The sequence below is a fragment of the Tribolium castaneum genome, chromosome 2, assembly GCF_031307605.1.
Source record: "Tribolium castaneum strain GA2 chromosome 2, icTriCast1.1, whole genome shotgun sequence".
Lineage (NCBI taxonomy): Eukaryota > Metazoa > Arthropoda > Insecta > Coleoptera > Tenebrionidae > Tribolium > Tribolium castaneum.
In genome coordinates this window covers 25,484,057-25,502,570 of record NC_087395.1, presented here as the reverse complement: position 1 = coordinate 25,502,570, position 18,514 = coordinate 25,484,057, and the positions used below count along the sequence as shown (strand labels likewise).

The 18,514-nt window shown below is 34.2% G+C and overlaps 2 protein-coding genes across 3 annotated transcripts in view; one reads left to right on the top strand and one right to left on the bottom strand.

The window, feature by feature from the left end:
* Nucleotides 1-18,514, bottom strand: part of Ran — a 93,849-nt gene that overhangs the window by 37,491 nt on the left and 37,844 nt on the right. The window lies entirely within an intron of this gene.
* Nucleotides 1-18,514, top strand: part of Sp8 (Sp-like zinc finger transcription factor) — a 45,214-nt gene that overhangs the window by 11,862 nt on the left and 14,838 nt on the right. The window contains exon 1 of one of the 2 annotated variants that reach the window (XM_008200119.3): nucleotides 14,674-14,960. The exons of the other annotated variant lie outside the window; for it this stretch is intronic. Within the exon in view, the coding sequence (XP_008198341.1) occupies nucleotides 14,868-14,960 (93 nt within the window). The 5' untranslated portion in view covers nucleotides 14,674-14,867. Of the gene's footprint in view, nucleotides 1-14,673; nucleotides 14,961-18,514 lie in introns of those variants that run through there. 2 annotated transcript variants of the gene reach the window in all.

Sequence of the window (18,514 nt, the reverse complement as noted above, 5' to 3'; positions counted from 1 at the left end):
TACTGTTTCAGATGAAATTTATTTTCTTAAGCAAATGGAAATTATAGGTTTGTAAATTAGCAAATGACAAGTTGTTATGCTGATTTCATTAAGAGAAATTTTTATGCGAGCAAAAAAACTTATTTTTAATTATTTTTAACGTTATCTATTTTCCAAAACTGGCTTACGTTAGACCATCAGGTGAATAGAAAGTATGGAGCCTATAAGCTATTTATTTTTTACAATAAACTGTAATCGCTTTGCAAGAACAAAATTTCTAGATTTCTTCGAGTTATGCAATTTTTTGATTTATTTACATTTAAATAATAAATTTAACGAAAGCAAAACAGGAAAATTCATAATTAGTAAAAAACAAATTTTTGTAAAAAATTAGTTTAATAGATTGGAAATATTTATTATTATTTTTTGATATTTTCGTAGATTTTCCTTATAACCCGTCAAAAATTAAAAAAATATTATCGGAAATTAATATCTAAGTTAATAGCTATTTTTCAAAAAAACGTCGCACAGGTCAATAGTGACATTTATGATGTATTTTTTTTGAGTTGTGACGTCAATCATATTTTTTAATCAGAACCGACATTTTTGTTTACTGGTAACTAGTAAAAAAAAATAAAAAAAAATAATAAAACAAAAAATATTGACAATTAAACATAATGAGCTTTATATACTTTTATAATTTGTGATTTATTTTATTTTATAGTTTTTTGTATAACTACCATGAAAACACTTAATATGACACCAAAACACAAAAAAAAACAATCACCCCTTATAAGATAAAACAAGAACGAAAAGATAAAGATTTTTGAGCAATACTCTCAATAACTTTAAAACTGTTTTATTTTTTTTGCTTTATTTTTTCGATTTTTTCTTAGACTTACCAGAAAGGTACAAATGTGTACTATCTACAAAAATGTCAGTTGTCATTTAAAAAATTAAAAACGACAAATGGTGTCAAAATGTAGTTTTAAAAAAAATAACATTGATCTGTTTGGACATTAAAAAAATTGTGTATTAGGTACTTTTGGTTGAGTTTGTATAATTCTGGCCTAGAAGCAACTTTTTGATTGACAAAACTGGGATAAGAGTTTAGAATTCGTGAGTGGCATAGTTTTGTGAAAAATGTGTGCGATTTGCGGGCAATTTAGTGCGGTGATGCATTGCCTGCGGTAAAATTCCATGCATCCTCGCAATGTGTAAAATCTGGCGATGAAATCATGAGATGTTGGTCATCCGGAACTAACGACTCGAAGGCTCGCAATCCAGCAAAGTGTCTACGATCTTCCCCAGATCCGTCGATAATGAAGGGCGTCGTCATTCCATCGCACACACACACACACGTGCTGAAGAAAGCAATCTCGTGCTCGCAATTTATTATCCTCCTTGTCATTCTCCTAACATCATCACAAAACTGTTACTTATCCTCATCGTCTCTCTTAATTATATTTCTGCAGCAATGCGGACAAACTCAATTATTAATAATAATGGAGGATTAAATCAACGAGCCACGTTTAATTGCATTTCAAATACGCCGCCGCCGCCATCACATTTTTTCACACAAAGTTGAAATAATTAATGGACGACTTCGGATATGGTTACATCCACGATTTATCAAAGTTGCTGTGGGGCGATGGTAGTGCCATATAAGACCAACGGTTGGTCGGTCGATGGGCAGAGCTATTTTTTAATTGGTCTTCTCTCATGGACGTGGGAGGCTATAAAACCGAAAAAATCCAAAGCGAACAATGCTATCAATCAGGACGGAAGCTGGGACGAGAAAAACACTTCACTCGCTCAACTTTCAGATAAAACACGCAATCCGCAAATCGAGGGGAACGATTTTTTTAATAAACACAAACACAATGGGTCTTGATATCGCAAGACAAATGGAAAGCTGTGTGGGCGGTTTATACAGCGAGTTATTGATAGCTGGGCGGCGGATCCGATTATTGATTATTTTCTGCGTGGTTTAGATGGACTAACACAATAGAAAACGCTAAACAAAAATGATTTGTTACTGTTTTACAAATCAGCGAAATTACATCATCAGCGGTCACAACCAAATATAAATCAACGCGAATTTCAGGCCGTGGGGCACAAAATAAAAATTAAAGACTATTTTCGTTAGAGCCGATTTCATAAATACACCGCTAATGCCCCACAAATAAAAAAAAATTTTTACTCGCTCCAGCAAAGTTTTATGGCCTCTTATAGGTCTTTACAAACCTCTCGAGTTGTTAAAAGTCCAAAACGATTCCATATGTTCGATTTTTTGATGTTTGATTTTTCCAATTTTTGTCGCGATTTTGGTCGATTTTCGGTACCCGGAACATTTACCGAGCAATAACTCCGGAACTATTAGAGATAACCCTATGAAATTTACTATCGTTGGAAAGCTTTTTTAATTATCTATCATTTGCAAAAAAGATTATTGTTCTCCGACTTATAGTTTTCGAGAAAATTGCAGATAAAAGAAAAATAAATAAAATTTAAAAAAATTCGTAACAAAAAAACTATTTGGAATTTGGCAATTTTCTCGACGCAAGTCGATTTCCCGGATCATTTTACATAGACTAGGGTCAAAACAGTTCCACTTTTTCGAATAGTTTAGCCGTACTTGAGAAAACAAAAAATTATTTAAAAAAGTTAACACCTACCTTCATACTTTCATAAAAATGGGAAAAAATTTTTTTCAACTTACTCTAGCAAAGTTTTATAGTCCTTTTTATGCCTTAACAACCCATTAGAGTTGTTAAAAGTCTAAAAAAAGTCCACTTATTTGATTTTTTCAATTTTTGTCGCGATTTTGGTCGATTTTTGGTACCCGGAACATTTACCGAGCTATAACTCCGGAACTATTAGAGACAACCCAATGAAATTTACCATCGTTGGAAAGCTCTTTTAATTGTCTATCATTTGCAAGAAAGATTATTGTTCTCCGACTTATAGTTTTCGAGAAAATTGCAGATGAAAGAAAAATAGATAAAATTTTAAAAAATTCATAACAAAAAAACTACTAGGAATTTGGCAATTTTCTCGACGCCAGTCGATTTCCCGGATCATTTTACATGGGCTGCAATCAACGTAGTTCCAGTTTCTCGAATAGTTTTGCCGTAATTGAGAGTATAAAAAAATTGAAAAATTTGTAAACACATTTGTCTCCGAAAAATAAAAAAATGTGAAAAACAATATTCCAGAAACTCATCTATTTGATAGATTTTGATCTGCTCTCTACAATGAAACAAACCCTTTTGCTCTCAGTCTTATAGTTTCGCCGTAATCGCCGTTTAAAAATTGAAGAAAGTGAAAATTGCAAAAAAGCTTTAGTTTTTTTAAGTTCTTGTGAAGAGTTTTGAGTTAAAGACGTTAAATTGAAATGAAAAATAATTTTTTTTTGAACATAGGGTAGGTCCGGGAAAGATATCTCTAGGGTATCAATTTTTAAACTTGCCAAGCTCACAAATGTGCGACTAGAGGGCGTCTTGTGCGTCACGTGACTGCCTCAAACGCGTAAAAATACACATGTTATGACACGTGCTTGTCAAAATTAATGAACTTGACACAAGAAGTGGTGGCTTTAATAATAAAAGGCCCTGTTTGTAGCGGTGATGCGACACACCCCCGCGTGCGTGTTGCCATGGACACGTAGGCGTGGTGCACACACACACATATACACCTGGCTGTCACTCGACAAACTGTCATTTCTCAACGCTAACTAAGGAAACCCCAAACTGTTGGTTATTTTCATCATCGGTGATCAATCAACAAGAAGAGTTTTTCGAATTTCGCCAGATTTCCGGAGCAAAACTCATAAATATTGAAGCGCCTTAGACATCAACGCTCCTCTGATGGGAAAATTACTGTGATCAAGTGAGCTTCTCTTATTGCTCTTGCCGTCAATCCATCCATCATTCGCGCTAATCATTTTTTGATATAAACACTTATAAATTGCATATAAATTCCTATTGATTATTGTTATTATATTTTATTAGGTGCAACCGCGCGAGCTTTTCGGGGTTATTAGCAGCACACTGCGGGGTATTTGTACTAATTTGTACACACTATCGAAAAATAAAAAGTTATTCAGATTGTTTGCCGACTAATTTATTGCATAACGTGACAGGCGGTACTTTGCCAATTAAAACGTTCATAATTACCCGCCTTGAACTTTCCTTCCCTGCAATCAAGAAATTTGCATGGGAAACAATAAAACGCGCGAGATTTGTCTTTTATTCCATCAAACGGTCGAATCCATCATCGTTTTTATCTCGCCGATCGATCAGTGATGTAAGTACGTCTAATTTGCCCACAGTTGATTAGTACATGATGTTGAGAAATGAGAGATTAATGTGTTGGGTTGGTTAGTCGTCATGAAAATTCAACATTTATAACGTAATTATCAGCTCATTAAGTACAGTTACGATATCGAGGGCTGCGCTTATAAGCTTTCTTTATAATATATTAACGCATTGAAGTTTAATGGCAACGGGCACGCCATATTTTACGCGAGATGCTCAAAAATACACGCCATTTTTTAACCCATTGCTCAGCTCCAGCCTAAACCGAGTTTAACTCTAAGCTAGGCTTAAGCCAACTCCGAGTGTTACTTTTTAAACAAATTTCAGTTCAGTGTGAGTTAAACTAGCGACAAACAAATATATACTTCATAAAATAAGGAAAAGCTATTTTAATGAATAATAATTATATTGAGATACATTTTTAAACAAAAAAAAATAAAAAAAAACAAAATCTCGCCATTACCTACTTGATGTGCGCAAGCGCACAAGTACAACCAACCGCATAAGCGGGGCTTAGAGCTTCGGTTTAAACTTGGTTTAAATTTAAGCCGAGTTTACGTGACCCCAATTTGCGTTCAGTCGTCCCTTTGATCTGGCATCGAACGTTGACAAACTGGCGTCACAAAGGGCGTCATCGCAATCACCCCTAAAAGCCAACAGTCGCAATTGAAAAGCAAAATTTATTTTAAATGATCATCAATCAAAGCGACTGAGTTTGACAGTAAAAGACCGTATTAAAATAAGGGCACGTGCTGGCGAATCTCAAAGGGTTCCCTCCGTCCTGGCGCTTCTCTGGCGCGTCTCATCCGTAATGAAATTATAATTATCACGTAGAAAAATACAGTCTAAATGTGATAATATGTTGTTAGACAACACAATGTACGCCCAGTTCCTACTATGGAAGCACCACACAGAATTAGCGCCAAGTCATCGTTGCTGAAGATGGGTAGACGACCAGACACTCGTTCTAATTGTTGTAATTACAATTCGTTTTATCATGACTCAGGTTTTATCTTGATTTTTACACGTTTTGTTTACCGGCTGGGTAATTTTTATGAACGTTTTTCGGCTTTTATTCAAATTAGAGAGGATAAATCGGGACGAAACGACAAAAAGCATCCGTTAAGCTACATAATAAATAAAGAGCTTTTGATGGCCCATGCCCAATTTATTCGATATATTATGGTTAATTGAGCGTGCGACAAGATTTATACGCGGGTAAAAATCTCGATAAAAATATCCCTCGCTAAGGATAATGTGCGAATATTCCGACAAACTGACACACAGATTTATGGAAATTGCTCCATTAGCATTATGGCCCGATTGATTCCCGAGGTTTTAGGAGGTCGATATTTGATTATAATCCATATTCGTTTTTAACTCACTCTAGCAAAGTTTTATGGACTTTTAAATGTCTTAACAACCCACTAGAGTTGTTAAAAGTCCACAAAAAGTCCATATGTACGATTTTTTGATGTTTACTTTTTAAAATTTTTGTCGCGATTTTGGTCGATTTCCGGTACTCGGAACATTTACCGAGCAATAACTCCGGAACTATTAGAGATAACCCAATGAAGTTTACCATCGTTGGAAAGCTTTTTTAATTATCTATCATTTGCAAAAAAGATTATTGTTCTCTGACTTACAGTTTCCGAGAAAATTGCAAATGAAAGCAAAAATAGATAAAATTTTAAAAAATTCGTAACAAAGAAACTACTAGGAATTTGGCAATTTTCTCGACGCCAGTCGATTCCCCGTATCATTTTACATTAGCTACAAACAACAAAGTTCCAGTTTCTCGAATAGTTTTGCCGTAATTGAGAGAATAAAAAAAATGAAAAATTTATTAACACATTTGTCTCCAAAGAAAAAAAAAATTAAAAAAAAAATCAAGAAACTCATCCTATTTTATAGATTTTGATCTGCTCTTTACAATGGAACAAACCCTTTCGCTTTCAGTCTTATAGTTTCGCCGTAATCGCCGTTTAAAAATTTCAGAAAGTGAAAATTGCAAAAAAGCTTTAGTTTTTTTTTAATGTGCTTATGAAGAGTTTTGAGTTAAAGGACGTTAAATTGAAATGAAGAATTAAATGTGTTTATGAAATAGCTCTAAATTTTTTGAACATAGGGTAGGTCGGGGAAAGATATCTCTAGGGTATAAATTTTTAAACTTGCCAAGATACTAGTTAGTTAATTGCAAAATTCTAGACATGATAGACGAAGATTTAGAATTTTTTTAATAACACACTAATTTTCTGCAAGTTCTGGTCGATTTTACTGAAATAATTTGTTTTATTTTTGAAACACACGTCTAGTAACAAAATATTTTCGTTTTTTTATTGAAAGTTGTGGGCTACAATTTGTATAATTTTTCTTTTAATAAATTAACGATGAAAGGTCGACGGCCTTTATTTGGTACAACTCGTAATTTCCCACTTTTCCCAAAATACTAGTTTTTATCTCAAAATAAATCAATGGCAACTATCACTGTTGATGTTTTCTCTTCTAATTCAATTAAATTATTCCCATTCCTGTGTATAATATTCAGCAAATTGCACGTTATTATTTGATTAAAAAATTACGGTGTAATTATTAGCAAGAAACTCTTAATCCTTCCCGCACCTAATGATTGTTATTGCAAAATAAGTTAAAAAGCTAATAAACAGTTTCTATCCTCGGGCATTTACCGGTTTTCCTCAATACATTCCTGCTCTAGAAACGACAAATTTAATCGTTTTCAACATTGAATTTTGATGTGCACACCATCACATCAATCGTTGCTTTAATTTCCCATTATCGACAATGAAACTAACAAATTTTCGGTTCGTAAACCAGTTTTGTAATACCCGCATATTATTATAACCCACATGGGTCGAACAACATGCGAATACGTTCCCACTAGTTAACAAATTATTACCGGCGACCAAAATGTGCAAAAAACAACAAGCAAGACGTTGTTAAATAGTTCACTTTTCGACGACTATTCGTCGAGATGCATGTGGGAAAATATTATTTCACCGACGTCTAAACAATTACTTGCTCGTTATTTGTAATTACAACTAACAATTGATAATTGACATGATTGTATCGCGGCTTTCAACTCGCCGCTTCTGAAAACAAGAGATAATATTATCGACTTGATGCTGAGATCGTTTCACACGAAATTTGTCAATACAAACACACTGGCGTGTGACAAAGTGGTAAATAATCGAGGCCCGATTTTGTTTGCGCTTATCGATCATCATTTTATTTGAAAACGATTTTATTGCAAACACTTGTCCGGTGATATTTTAATAGCTTGTCGTGTAAACATGAAAGCGTGCCACTTTGTCGCTGTGACAGTTGCATTAGTTTTATCTATCGCTAACGACCAACACCGAACGGCAATTTGGCTTTTTTCGAAAACGCTTCTTGAGAACCATCTCTCCTTCATTAAAAATCCACAAGGAAGTGCCTTATTACGGTGTTTATACATCAGAACGATTTTCAATTTGCATAATTTTAATGATGTTCATCAAAGTAAAGCAATAGCAACGTCCGTCCGCCGTTTGAGGAGAATTTCGTGCCCCTAACAGTAATAGAAAGGCGATTTAATTCGCCGCAGAATCCCCAAAGGCAAAGTTCATAAAATTATAGCGCATTATTGGATCAAGTGAACCGTTGTAACTAAGTAAGCAATGAATGCATAATGTAGGAGTAATCAGTGAACGTGGGAGTATCAACGGGGATCCCCTCGAATTTTAGGCTTACCCCAACAGGATTTAATCAAATGTAACAGATTTACTGTAATAAGGGAATCTACCCCGGGGTTACGCATTCGCCTGAATACCCCTTGCGTGATACACATACATCTAGTTGGCCTCTGATTAAAACAACCCCAAAAAACACGATTTACATACTAGCGTACTACACACACTAAAAAATACGCACACGGAAAATGGACGCGTTTCCGGCACGCGCTCCGCGATATTTTTGCTGCATTCGAGTAACGAAATGAATTACTTTGCAAACCCTTTGCATAAATCTTGTTTTTGTAGAAAAAGCGTGGTTCACACGACGGTGGTGCATGTAACCCTCTGCCAAGACAGCGCAGAGATAGAGCCGCCAGCCGCGGACCACCATCTGTAATTAAATATCGCCAACCCTGTAATTATGGTCAGTAAATTTCTGTATGCGGGGGCCCAAGAGAGATAACGCCCGATGATCGTCTAGTCCCATCTTCGTACCCAAATAAAAAACATCACAAGATTAACGGAGGGTATAAACATTATTAGAGCCCGATGTCATGCCTTTGATGAGTTCCCATATAGCAGCGAAAATGCGCTTAATTTCACTCACTGTTATCGCCATCTGTTTCGTTTCCTTAAAAATGGCTGAAATTTAATCGAAGCGCGCTCGTAAATCTCCAATTACGTATTAATCTGCATATTAATTACTTAATTACTAGGTAAAATACGAATTCCATAAATAATGTTTCATCGTGGGACTAAATAAATTTCAGTGTTGTGACATTGCAACACTTGTACATACCGAGGATAAAAAATTATCAAATCGTCGGTGTATTACAGACGTGAGGCAGACAAAATTCATATATCATGAGTATGCCTTTAGAAATGTTTCTCTTCGACGATGTATAATTGTAGGTTTTGTAAATGACGGCGGAATTCTTCGGAATTCATTAATAAAATTACAGAGAATCGGTAGTACGCCTGTCAGATGTATCTAAACAAGTGCATAAACGCGCTTAATTGGCCCCATTTTCCACCAATCCATCCCGAATAAATTAATACAATAAATTGGTCACACGATTCTAATTGGGCTTAAAACCCGGAGCCCAGCTTTTTTAGTTTTTCACTAAAATAAATCATAACTCAAAAACTAAAAATCGTGGAGCAAAACGGTTTGTTCCAGTGAATTCTGTAGCTGATCCCACGTATTATACTGAGTTTTCACGAGATTTAAAATTTTTAAGTTTTTTGCTTAAAATTAGGATAGTCATTTTCCATAGTGGAAAATTTTATTCAACAAAAAATTCATAACTCAAAAACTAAAAGTCGTAGAGCAATGCGGTTTGTTCCATTGAATTCAGCGGCTCATTTTCTGTATTATACGAACTTTTCATGAGATTTAAAAATTTGATTTTTTTTGCTAAAACTTCCTGTTATAATAACACTTACCTTCAAGAAAGTGAAAATTTTTTTTTTTTAAATTCGTTCTATCATACTTTTTCGTATTTATATGTGCCTTTACAACTCTCTAGAGTTGTTAAAAGTCCAAAAAAGTCCATATGTTCGATTTTTTGATGTTTGATTTTTTCAATTTTCGTCGCAGTTTTTGTCGGTTTTGGGTACCCGGAACGTTTCTCGAGCAATAGCTCCGGAACTATTAGAGATAACCCCATGAAGTGTATTATCGTTGGAAAGCTCTTTAAATTATCTATTTTTTTCAAAAAAGATTAATGTTCTCCGACTAATAGTTTTCGAGCAAATTGCTGCTAAATGCAAAAATTGGTAAAATTTTAAAAAATTCATAACTAAAAAACTATTAGGAATTTGGCAATTTTCTCGATGCCAATCGATTTCCCGGATCATTTTGCATAAGTATGGATCAAAACAGTTCCATTTTTTGAAATAGTTTAGCCGTAAATAAGAAAATAAAAAAAATTAAAAAAAACTTAACACCCCCCCCTTAAAATCGGTCAATTTTTAAAGTGTCTCAAAATCAAATGAAACCTATTCTATCTTATAGATTTTGATGTGCTCTTTACGATGGAACAAACCGTTTTCTTCTAGCTCTTTTAGTTTGGCCGTAATCGGCGTTTGAAAATTAAAATTTTTTTTGCGAGATATCGCCTTGAGTCCTATGCCGTTTTGTAGAGTTTTGTATTCCGGTTGTCCTCGATTTTTCCGTTTCTCGATAACTCTAATAGTTTTGCCGTAATTGGCGGTTGAAAATTGAAAAAAAGTGAAAATGGAAACCTTTTTTTGCGTTTTTCTCGGAAACTGTAAGACTTAGAGCAACGAGCAAAAAACCATCTGATAGCGCTTAATTTTCTCTATTTTTTCGATTAAACCCGGAGCCGCTCCGGGCAACGGTTCCGGCTACAGAGGCAATCAAAGTTTTTCACTAAAAAAATTCTTAAACAAAAAACTAAAAGTCGTAGAGCATTGCGGTTTGTTCCATTGAATTCTACGGCTCATTTTACATATTATATCAATTTTTCACAAGAATTAAAAATTTAAAATTTTTTGCCTAAATTTAGGGTAGCCATTTGTCATAGTGGAAAATTTTATCCAACAAAAAAATTCATAACTCAAAAACTAAAAGTCGTAGAGCAATGCGGTTTGTTCCATTGAATTCAGCGGCTCATTGTCTGTATTATACGAACTTTTCATGAGATTTAAAATTTTGATTTTTTTTGCTAAAATTTTCGGGTAATAACACTTACCTTCAAAAAAGTGAAAAAATTATTTTTTTTTAAACTCGTTCTATCATAGTTTTTCGTACATATATATGCCTTTACAACCCTCTAGAGTTGTTAAAAGTCCAAAAAAAGTCCATATGTTTAATTTTTTGATGTTTGATTTTTCAATTTTTATCGCGATTTTGGTCGATTTCGGGTACCCGGAACATTTATCGAGCAATAACTCCGGAACTATTAGAGATAACCTTATGAAGTGTATTATCGTTGGAAAACTCTTTTGATTATCTATCCTTTCCAAAAAAGACCTTTGTTCTCCGACTAATAGTTTTCGAGAAAATTGCAAATTAAAGCAAAAATAAAAAAAAATTATAACTAAAACACTTTTGTAAATTTAGCGATTCGAACTCGAACCTGTCGATTTTTTTAGTTTAAGTATTAGACTTTTTTGCGCCCCAAAATCCGGTTTAAAGCCATGAGAAAATTGGCCCTTTTAACCCGTCGATGTAACGCTTTTTAGCCGGAAAACGGGTGTCGGTTTCGTATCTAGGCATTCACCAGGTCGGGTTATTCTTCGGTTATGAATAGGTCGAATAAAAGGAAGATTTCAATGAAATTGTGTGTCGTTTGAATGGGTCCGCTGGAGGAGTGTCCCAGTAACTCAATCCCGGAGCGGAACTGGGAGGATCACCTCCAGCACGTGTGAGAACCAAACACCTGGAAGCTCCCTGCAGATTGCGTCTCGCTGTGCTTTCGGCCTCTACGGTAGCTCCCAACCATGTTATTTGGGTATGGCAGAGGCGTTCTTCGTACTTCTAGAACTGTAATTTTGTGATATCTGAAGATAAGTGAAGTCGTGAAGTCCGTATGTCCGCCTGCACGCTTGCGGTAACACACGTTTATTGTGCTATGATCATTGTTGAAAGCTCTTCTTCGACGGAAATCGGAGAGCTTTCGCTCGGCTTGGAGCTCCACGTGCGGGAAATAACTGTTTTTAATTCATTACGTGTTTACGTTGGACCGAAATTCAATAGGGGACATATCGACACGCCTTTACCATAATTTGTGTTTGTTTGGTTTTAATCACATTAAAATAACTCCATGTTTTGGGCGTGAATGATTAATCTGTTTACCCTTTCACATACGAACAACTGGGAAAAATTGTGAAGCCCCGACTTTTGTCTAATCGCCAGTTATCAAGTCCCAATGCAACTATCCGGTAGAAAGGGCCTTGGGCGGTCGCGAGCTGTAATTTCATCGGCATGACAAGTTGTAGCTCAACTATATATCTTTCTGACGTTGACACGCAAATCACAAGGCATAAGCCTTCATGGACCACAATCCATATATCTTCGCAAGCAGCCGCCTGAGCCGCTCTCGAATCCAGTTCACACGAATTCCTCTAATTTATATTGTTTATCTGTGTATTTGCGAAAGCGAAGCCACTCTGCTGCCCTGCCTTCGGCGATGTTATAATTACACACTTATCTGATCGATGCACCATCAGAGGCAATATTGAGGAAGGTGCTTATTAAAAGCAGTTGTTCTCAAAGCGTGCTGTACACTCATTTGTAATAATTATTTATAACTTAGTGGCGCAGGACAGGACTGTACGAAACGGATTTTACGCTTTGATGGAGAATGCGTTTATCGAATTAACCCCTCCAAGCAAAAAAAACTGATTTTCGAAAAAATTCCTAACAATACCTGCTCCCACGAGACGATTCTCATTCATCTCAACTAAATTTGGATGCAAAATATGTCCCTTGAATTAACTTTTTTGAAGAAAAAACTACATAATTGTAGTTTAGAGATTCGGAAAACATACCGATATTTTTGCTGAAAATTTTTATTCTGACAAATTTTGAAATACAGTGGAAGCTCTATAAGTCGAAGAATCTGTTGCCACAAAAAAATCTAGTTATCGAGATATCGTAATATAGAATATTGCTTTTTATCCCCCTACTCAACTCATTTAGCTCCACATATTTTTAATTCAAGAAGAAAGTTACGCTGGTCTTACGGTTATGTTTTTTTTTTCTTATATGTACTCAACAATCACGTTAATTGAACGGTATTTATACTTTTAGCAGAGAGTTCTGGTCCTACGTTTACATTTAGCGCCTTTTTGTGTTTACCTCTTGCTGCATTATTTTCTTATTTCTGCCGGTTTTACGTTTATGTGTTCTTTCAAATTTTTTTAAAGAAAAATTTTACAAACTAAGGTAATTTAGCCAAATAAGGCCCACTTAGGTATTACAATTTTTGTGAATTTTTATATATTTTTTTAATACTCAACGGTTTACTTCAATTAAGCAAAAATGCAAATAATTTGCAGAAATCAGTTCAAAAGTCGCTAAATTAGGTACAAATAAACATTTTCTTGAATTTTTTTATTTGATACTCTAATTTTTTACCAATTTTTATCAAAAAACTATATTTTGAAATTTTCCAAGAGTGTAAGTTGAATTATTATTATTTCAAATATTATATTTTAAGAAATTCTTTAACCTTAAACTTAAGATTTTAAAATGGCATTGTTTTTACCTTTTTATGACTTTCTGTAGGTACGTTTACTCCGAAAATGCCGCATGTCATCATTATTTTTCAAAAAAATCACCAAATTTGTATGTTTTGTTACATTTTTTAAGCAAAAATTTTAAAAAATATCCAAATTATCAAGAAATTTGCACCGTTTTTTAAGCATTTTTGCACATAAACTACTAAGTTAAGCTCAGCATTGCATTATTTTTGATTTCTTAAGATTTCAGTGCGTTTAAGTGCATTTTTCAGTCAGAAACTCACCCATTTCGCGAAATTCAAAATAAAAAAAATCCTAATTAGGTCATAAAAACAGAAGTTTGTTCCTTTTTCAAAGCGTTTCAGCACTTTTTCAATCAGAAACACAAAAGTTCTGCAAAATTTCGTTCAACATCAGTCCAACATTCACTACTTTATTTCATGCATAGTTATTCATTTTGTCAAAAAAAGCGTCCAAAAACCTCAAATTTAAAGTAAACTTTACAGTTCTGAAACAACAAATTTTTCATTGATTTAACCATGCAAAGACAAATTCGATATCTGATGACCAATACAATAAAAATTTTAAAATGTGCACGCAAGATGTAAAAAGTTCGAATTTTTGAGATATAGAGGCTCGACTTATAAAGTTTACACTGAACAATCAGCAAAATTTGTTCTCGAATCCAATGATTGAAATTAATTGTCTTTTCTTAATAATTTGCAAGCAAATTGTGCCATAATTTATACAAAAAAGAGTGGATTACATAATTCAAAGTGCTTTTTCGACAATACTGACCATGTTTTGAAAGAAACGAAATAATTTTCGTCAATAAAACAGTAGATTTAGGTTGGCAATTGAAGATATAGATATGTTAAATATCGTTAATAAAATTTTGAGAAAAATTGAAACATGAATAAACTGAAGTTTAGCCATAATCTATTTTGTTAATATTGGGGTGACTTTCAAATCAAACATTTTGTGGCAAAAAATTGTTAAGAATTTTCAATAATCAATCAATTAAGTGAAAGTTTTAAAGTAAAATCCTTAAAAATGCTAAAATAATTGGAACCCTTTGCCCTGGCTTAATTTTAGCATCTTTGGCACCCTTCCACCCCACCCTAATGTATTCATCCTGAAACTGAAACGTATTAATGACCTTCACTTGTTGCGGTGCATAATTCCCCCAATATCTCTATCGATTTCCCGAGACCAAAAAATGGTCGTCTCTCCACATTTGTCAAGTAGGTATCTATCTCTCGTTATCGTCTCCTTGGTGGTCTGTCTGTCTCCGGTGGTGCTCTATCGAGTCTCGCATTCGCGGGGCGTGCGATCAGGTAGAGGTCCAATCGAGGGCCCCCTTCGATCCGCGGGGGCGTTTCGTAGCACGCAATCACCGGAGCCCCACGCTCTGTCCGCCGTATACGCAGTGTTAGTCGCATGCTGTTCCGGTCCATCTCATCGCTTTCTCGCTGCCTCTATAATTACCGCAATAGCTCCGACAATTACCTTACCGAATAACCAGCACTTTGTGACAGAAATTAGTGGTTGCTTTATTGAATTATATTTGTGATATAAACAGAGGAATGTTGGTGAAACGATCGAACACTTAATTTGCAACTCTTCGATGGTCAACGACGGAGACATGAACTGCACTTATTCGACCTATCAAGTGCAGGCCAATTCGCCGCAGTTGGCTGCCGGGGCCGACTTCCTAGAGGTAATCCACAAAACTACATCATTTTAACAAAATTTTCCCCAAATAATTATTATTAACCCTCCAGTGTTCAAATACTCGTATACTGTTTGATAGTAGAAGTAGATTTTGGAAAAACAATTATTAGTAACAAAAATTTAACTTTAAACATAAGAAAAATCAACTATTGCTGCAATGTATAGCCGAAAAAAAAGCACATTTAATCCAATAAAACACATTAAAATAATTGGAATTCAATATCACACAATTAATACCAATCTAAAGTTAACTATATCTTAGAATTTATAGGTATTTTTAGAAAAACGTAGTTAAATAATAATCTCTACATTGCAGAAAAACAAAAAAATTGGGTGTTCCATTTAATTTTTTTAAGTTGTAATAGACTTTTTAACATTGTGGTTGAATTGTCTCAAAAAATTGTAAAACTTGAACTTTCTGCTATAATAATAAGGTCCAAAACCCAAGGTGAATATGCTAGAAGTATTTTTACTATATCTCGAAAACTAATAACTACACAGCAATCAGCGGTTGCTATTAGATATTTATTTTTTTTCTCTCTGCATGTGAATTTTTTCAGAATTATTCTGCATTTCAATAAATATTAATTTATTTTCATGAAAAATCAAATTAAATTAGGCTGAGGGACCACGGTTGCTAGCCTCTGGAAAGCCCCCAAATTACATTAAATAAATATAAAATAAAATAATTAAAAGATAGACTAGTGAAATTTTTGGGATTTTTGTGTGTGATTCACAAAAACAAACGATTCTTAAAAGTGTGATTTTAACAAAAAATGTTTAAACAAATTGTAGCTATACCCTCAAATTACGTCTTTTAATTCTTTTATTTTTATTCTTTTTTAAAGCTGGCGATATTTTTTTGACGTATTTATTACACAAATCTACATTTAAGCATCACTTGTTTTAGAATAACATTAAAAAAAATAATTTTTGCATTACTTTTCAGTAGCTTCACCTCGTAGGTATTTTTTGAGCTTTAAGCTAAAATACTAATGTGCCATTGTCGAAAAAACTCAATTATTAAAAAAAAAAACATTGAAATTATAATATAAGCAGAAATGCAAAATTAATTATGTATTAATTATGGGTTTATCTACTTATTAACTGTTAACTTGTGACGTATTACAATAGCAATTGTTCACTTTTTTTGTTAATTTTCAATCTGTATATGAAACTGAAGAACAAAAAAAACTAAATTTTCTTAGATTAAAAAAATTGAAGATGAAGAACGAGATTGAAAAAAAATTGTTTTCAGCTTTTCTCTGATAAAACTTCTCCAAAAAAATCAAAAAATCTTGTAAAACACCAAAATGAATGAGATTTTTATTACCTGAGCCTTATTATTAAATTTGTGTTGGAATTAATGGTATTTTTATGATAAACCAAATTCAGAAAACACACTCTTGAAATTTTCTTCAAGGAGACCAGTGAATATCTATGATTTTGTCTTTAAAAAATATTCTTAAAAAAAGATCCAAAATACAGAGAAGAAATAAAAGAACAAATCGTAATTAATTAATATTTTTTGATATTTTTGCCAGTCAAAAAATAAATACTTCTAGTTGCCCAAAGAAAAAAAATACATTTCAAACGATAGAGTTTCAAACACTCTTCAAGTTGGTGCTTTAATGTTATCCAAATTTTCATGGTATGAACGTGACATGCACAAAACTACAATAAAAAACATAGATACAGAAATAGACCAGAAACACTAATCACAATATTATGGAAAAAAATCGAAACTTCCCATAAGATTTTTTCGTCAAACGTGCATAATATTGATAAGAAATTATTTCTTTTTTGATCTGTCTTCTGTGTAATAAGTTGCAAAATTCGATTCAAACTTTATTTTGACATAATCTTCTTTTTTCTTTGACATAATCTGATCACTTCAGACTTATTCTAAATGAAATTTATCAATTTTTTACAACAAATTAAATCTCCGAATCGACTAAATCAACTCATCACTTTTTCCTCGCTGATCCCAAATTGAATTTAACAAAAACTCGTGATTCCCCGAATCCCGAGCGGAGCGCTAATCCCTCTATCACACAAATTCAATGTCGTGTGTGGTCGTTTGGTACAAATTGCATATTCTCATAACCTCGGTACGTGCTATTCTTTGATCTTGCCGCCGCGTAGGAGTGTTCGCGACGACAATTTTTTTCGCTTCGAATACTTGGGTAGATATATGAAGAAAAAAAAATTTCCACGACGTTTCAAAAGCCATTCAATGCATCTGGCAAGTGGCAGAGCTTTTATCTAATATCTAAGCTGCTGTCAGCCGAGAGGTCGAGACTGAGGTGTAATTATGGCCGGTATTAGCGGCGCCTGCTTTACCGACCTGCATTATCGTCATTATAAAAGTCATCATCATTATATGGACCGATCATCCGATGGGAAGCAAAAATCACCATCGGTACAGATATTGACAAATAAACGCGATCGCTGTGCCCCAATCAACACCCAAACAAATCCCCACGTTAATATCGGCGTAATTACATTGTGTAAAAATCGGTCGTAATTATTATAATCTCGTCATTACGTGAAATGATTTGTCCGATTTGTCGAAATTCGATTCAACTAAACCAATTGTCGGATAATTTGCCCGTAAGTGGAGGGTCCAATTGAAATACGTTTTAAATAAGCTCTTAGCTTTAGGGAAAATACCGTCAGATACTGCCAGTCACCCCAACTTGCATATTAATGGAGGAGGTGTCCGGATATTGCCCCCAAAATGTCGCATTTCCTCCCGAAATCCAGAACCGTCTCGCGTATTTTTCCCGACCATCAATCACCCGATATAACAATATCAATAATTCATGCCCGGAGCGAAGGGCCGTACTCGGCCAATTTCCATACGAAATTCGGAGTGTTTAAATGGCGCTTCCCGACTTGCGTAATTTGCAAAAGCGGCTCATTTTTCAATTAAGCCCATATTTAATGACATAATTTCGGGAAAAATGCGATCTTTCCACCCTGTGACGTGCGCGCGGACACTAAATAACTAAATTGAATTGTAAATAGGACGCTCGAGGGAGAGATTAATTAAAGGTGGGGTTGGACGCTAGACGTCGGCGTCCGTATGCAAATTTCTAAATTATATGGCCGAGAGAAAAGTAAATCGAATCGATAATTATCGCCGTGTGACACCTTCGAATGGAATAAATGTCATCGAAACTTGTTTGGCTCTTTAATCAATTATTCAAATAGTTAAATAGAAATAATTTGATATTCATTTCGGACAATCCAATAAATAATCTATTTTTCATACAACAATCTTCGATTAAGCTCATTTCGTATGCTGTCGAATTGTTTTTGCCTTGATATTATTATTAGGACAAACAATAAAAGTTTCAGTCGATAAATCTCTGCTCAATTATTTATTGCATCCAAAAACGGACACTATTTTGGTAATTCTCTGTTTCAAATAGTGAGGCATAAGATTTTTGCAAATTCACTAAAACAAGACGCTGGGACCTGATGATGGAGTTTTCCAATAATCGAAAAGATTTATTGAAGAAAAAGGATTCTCAA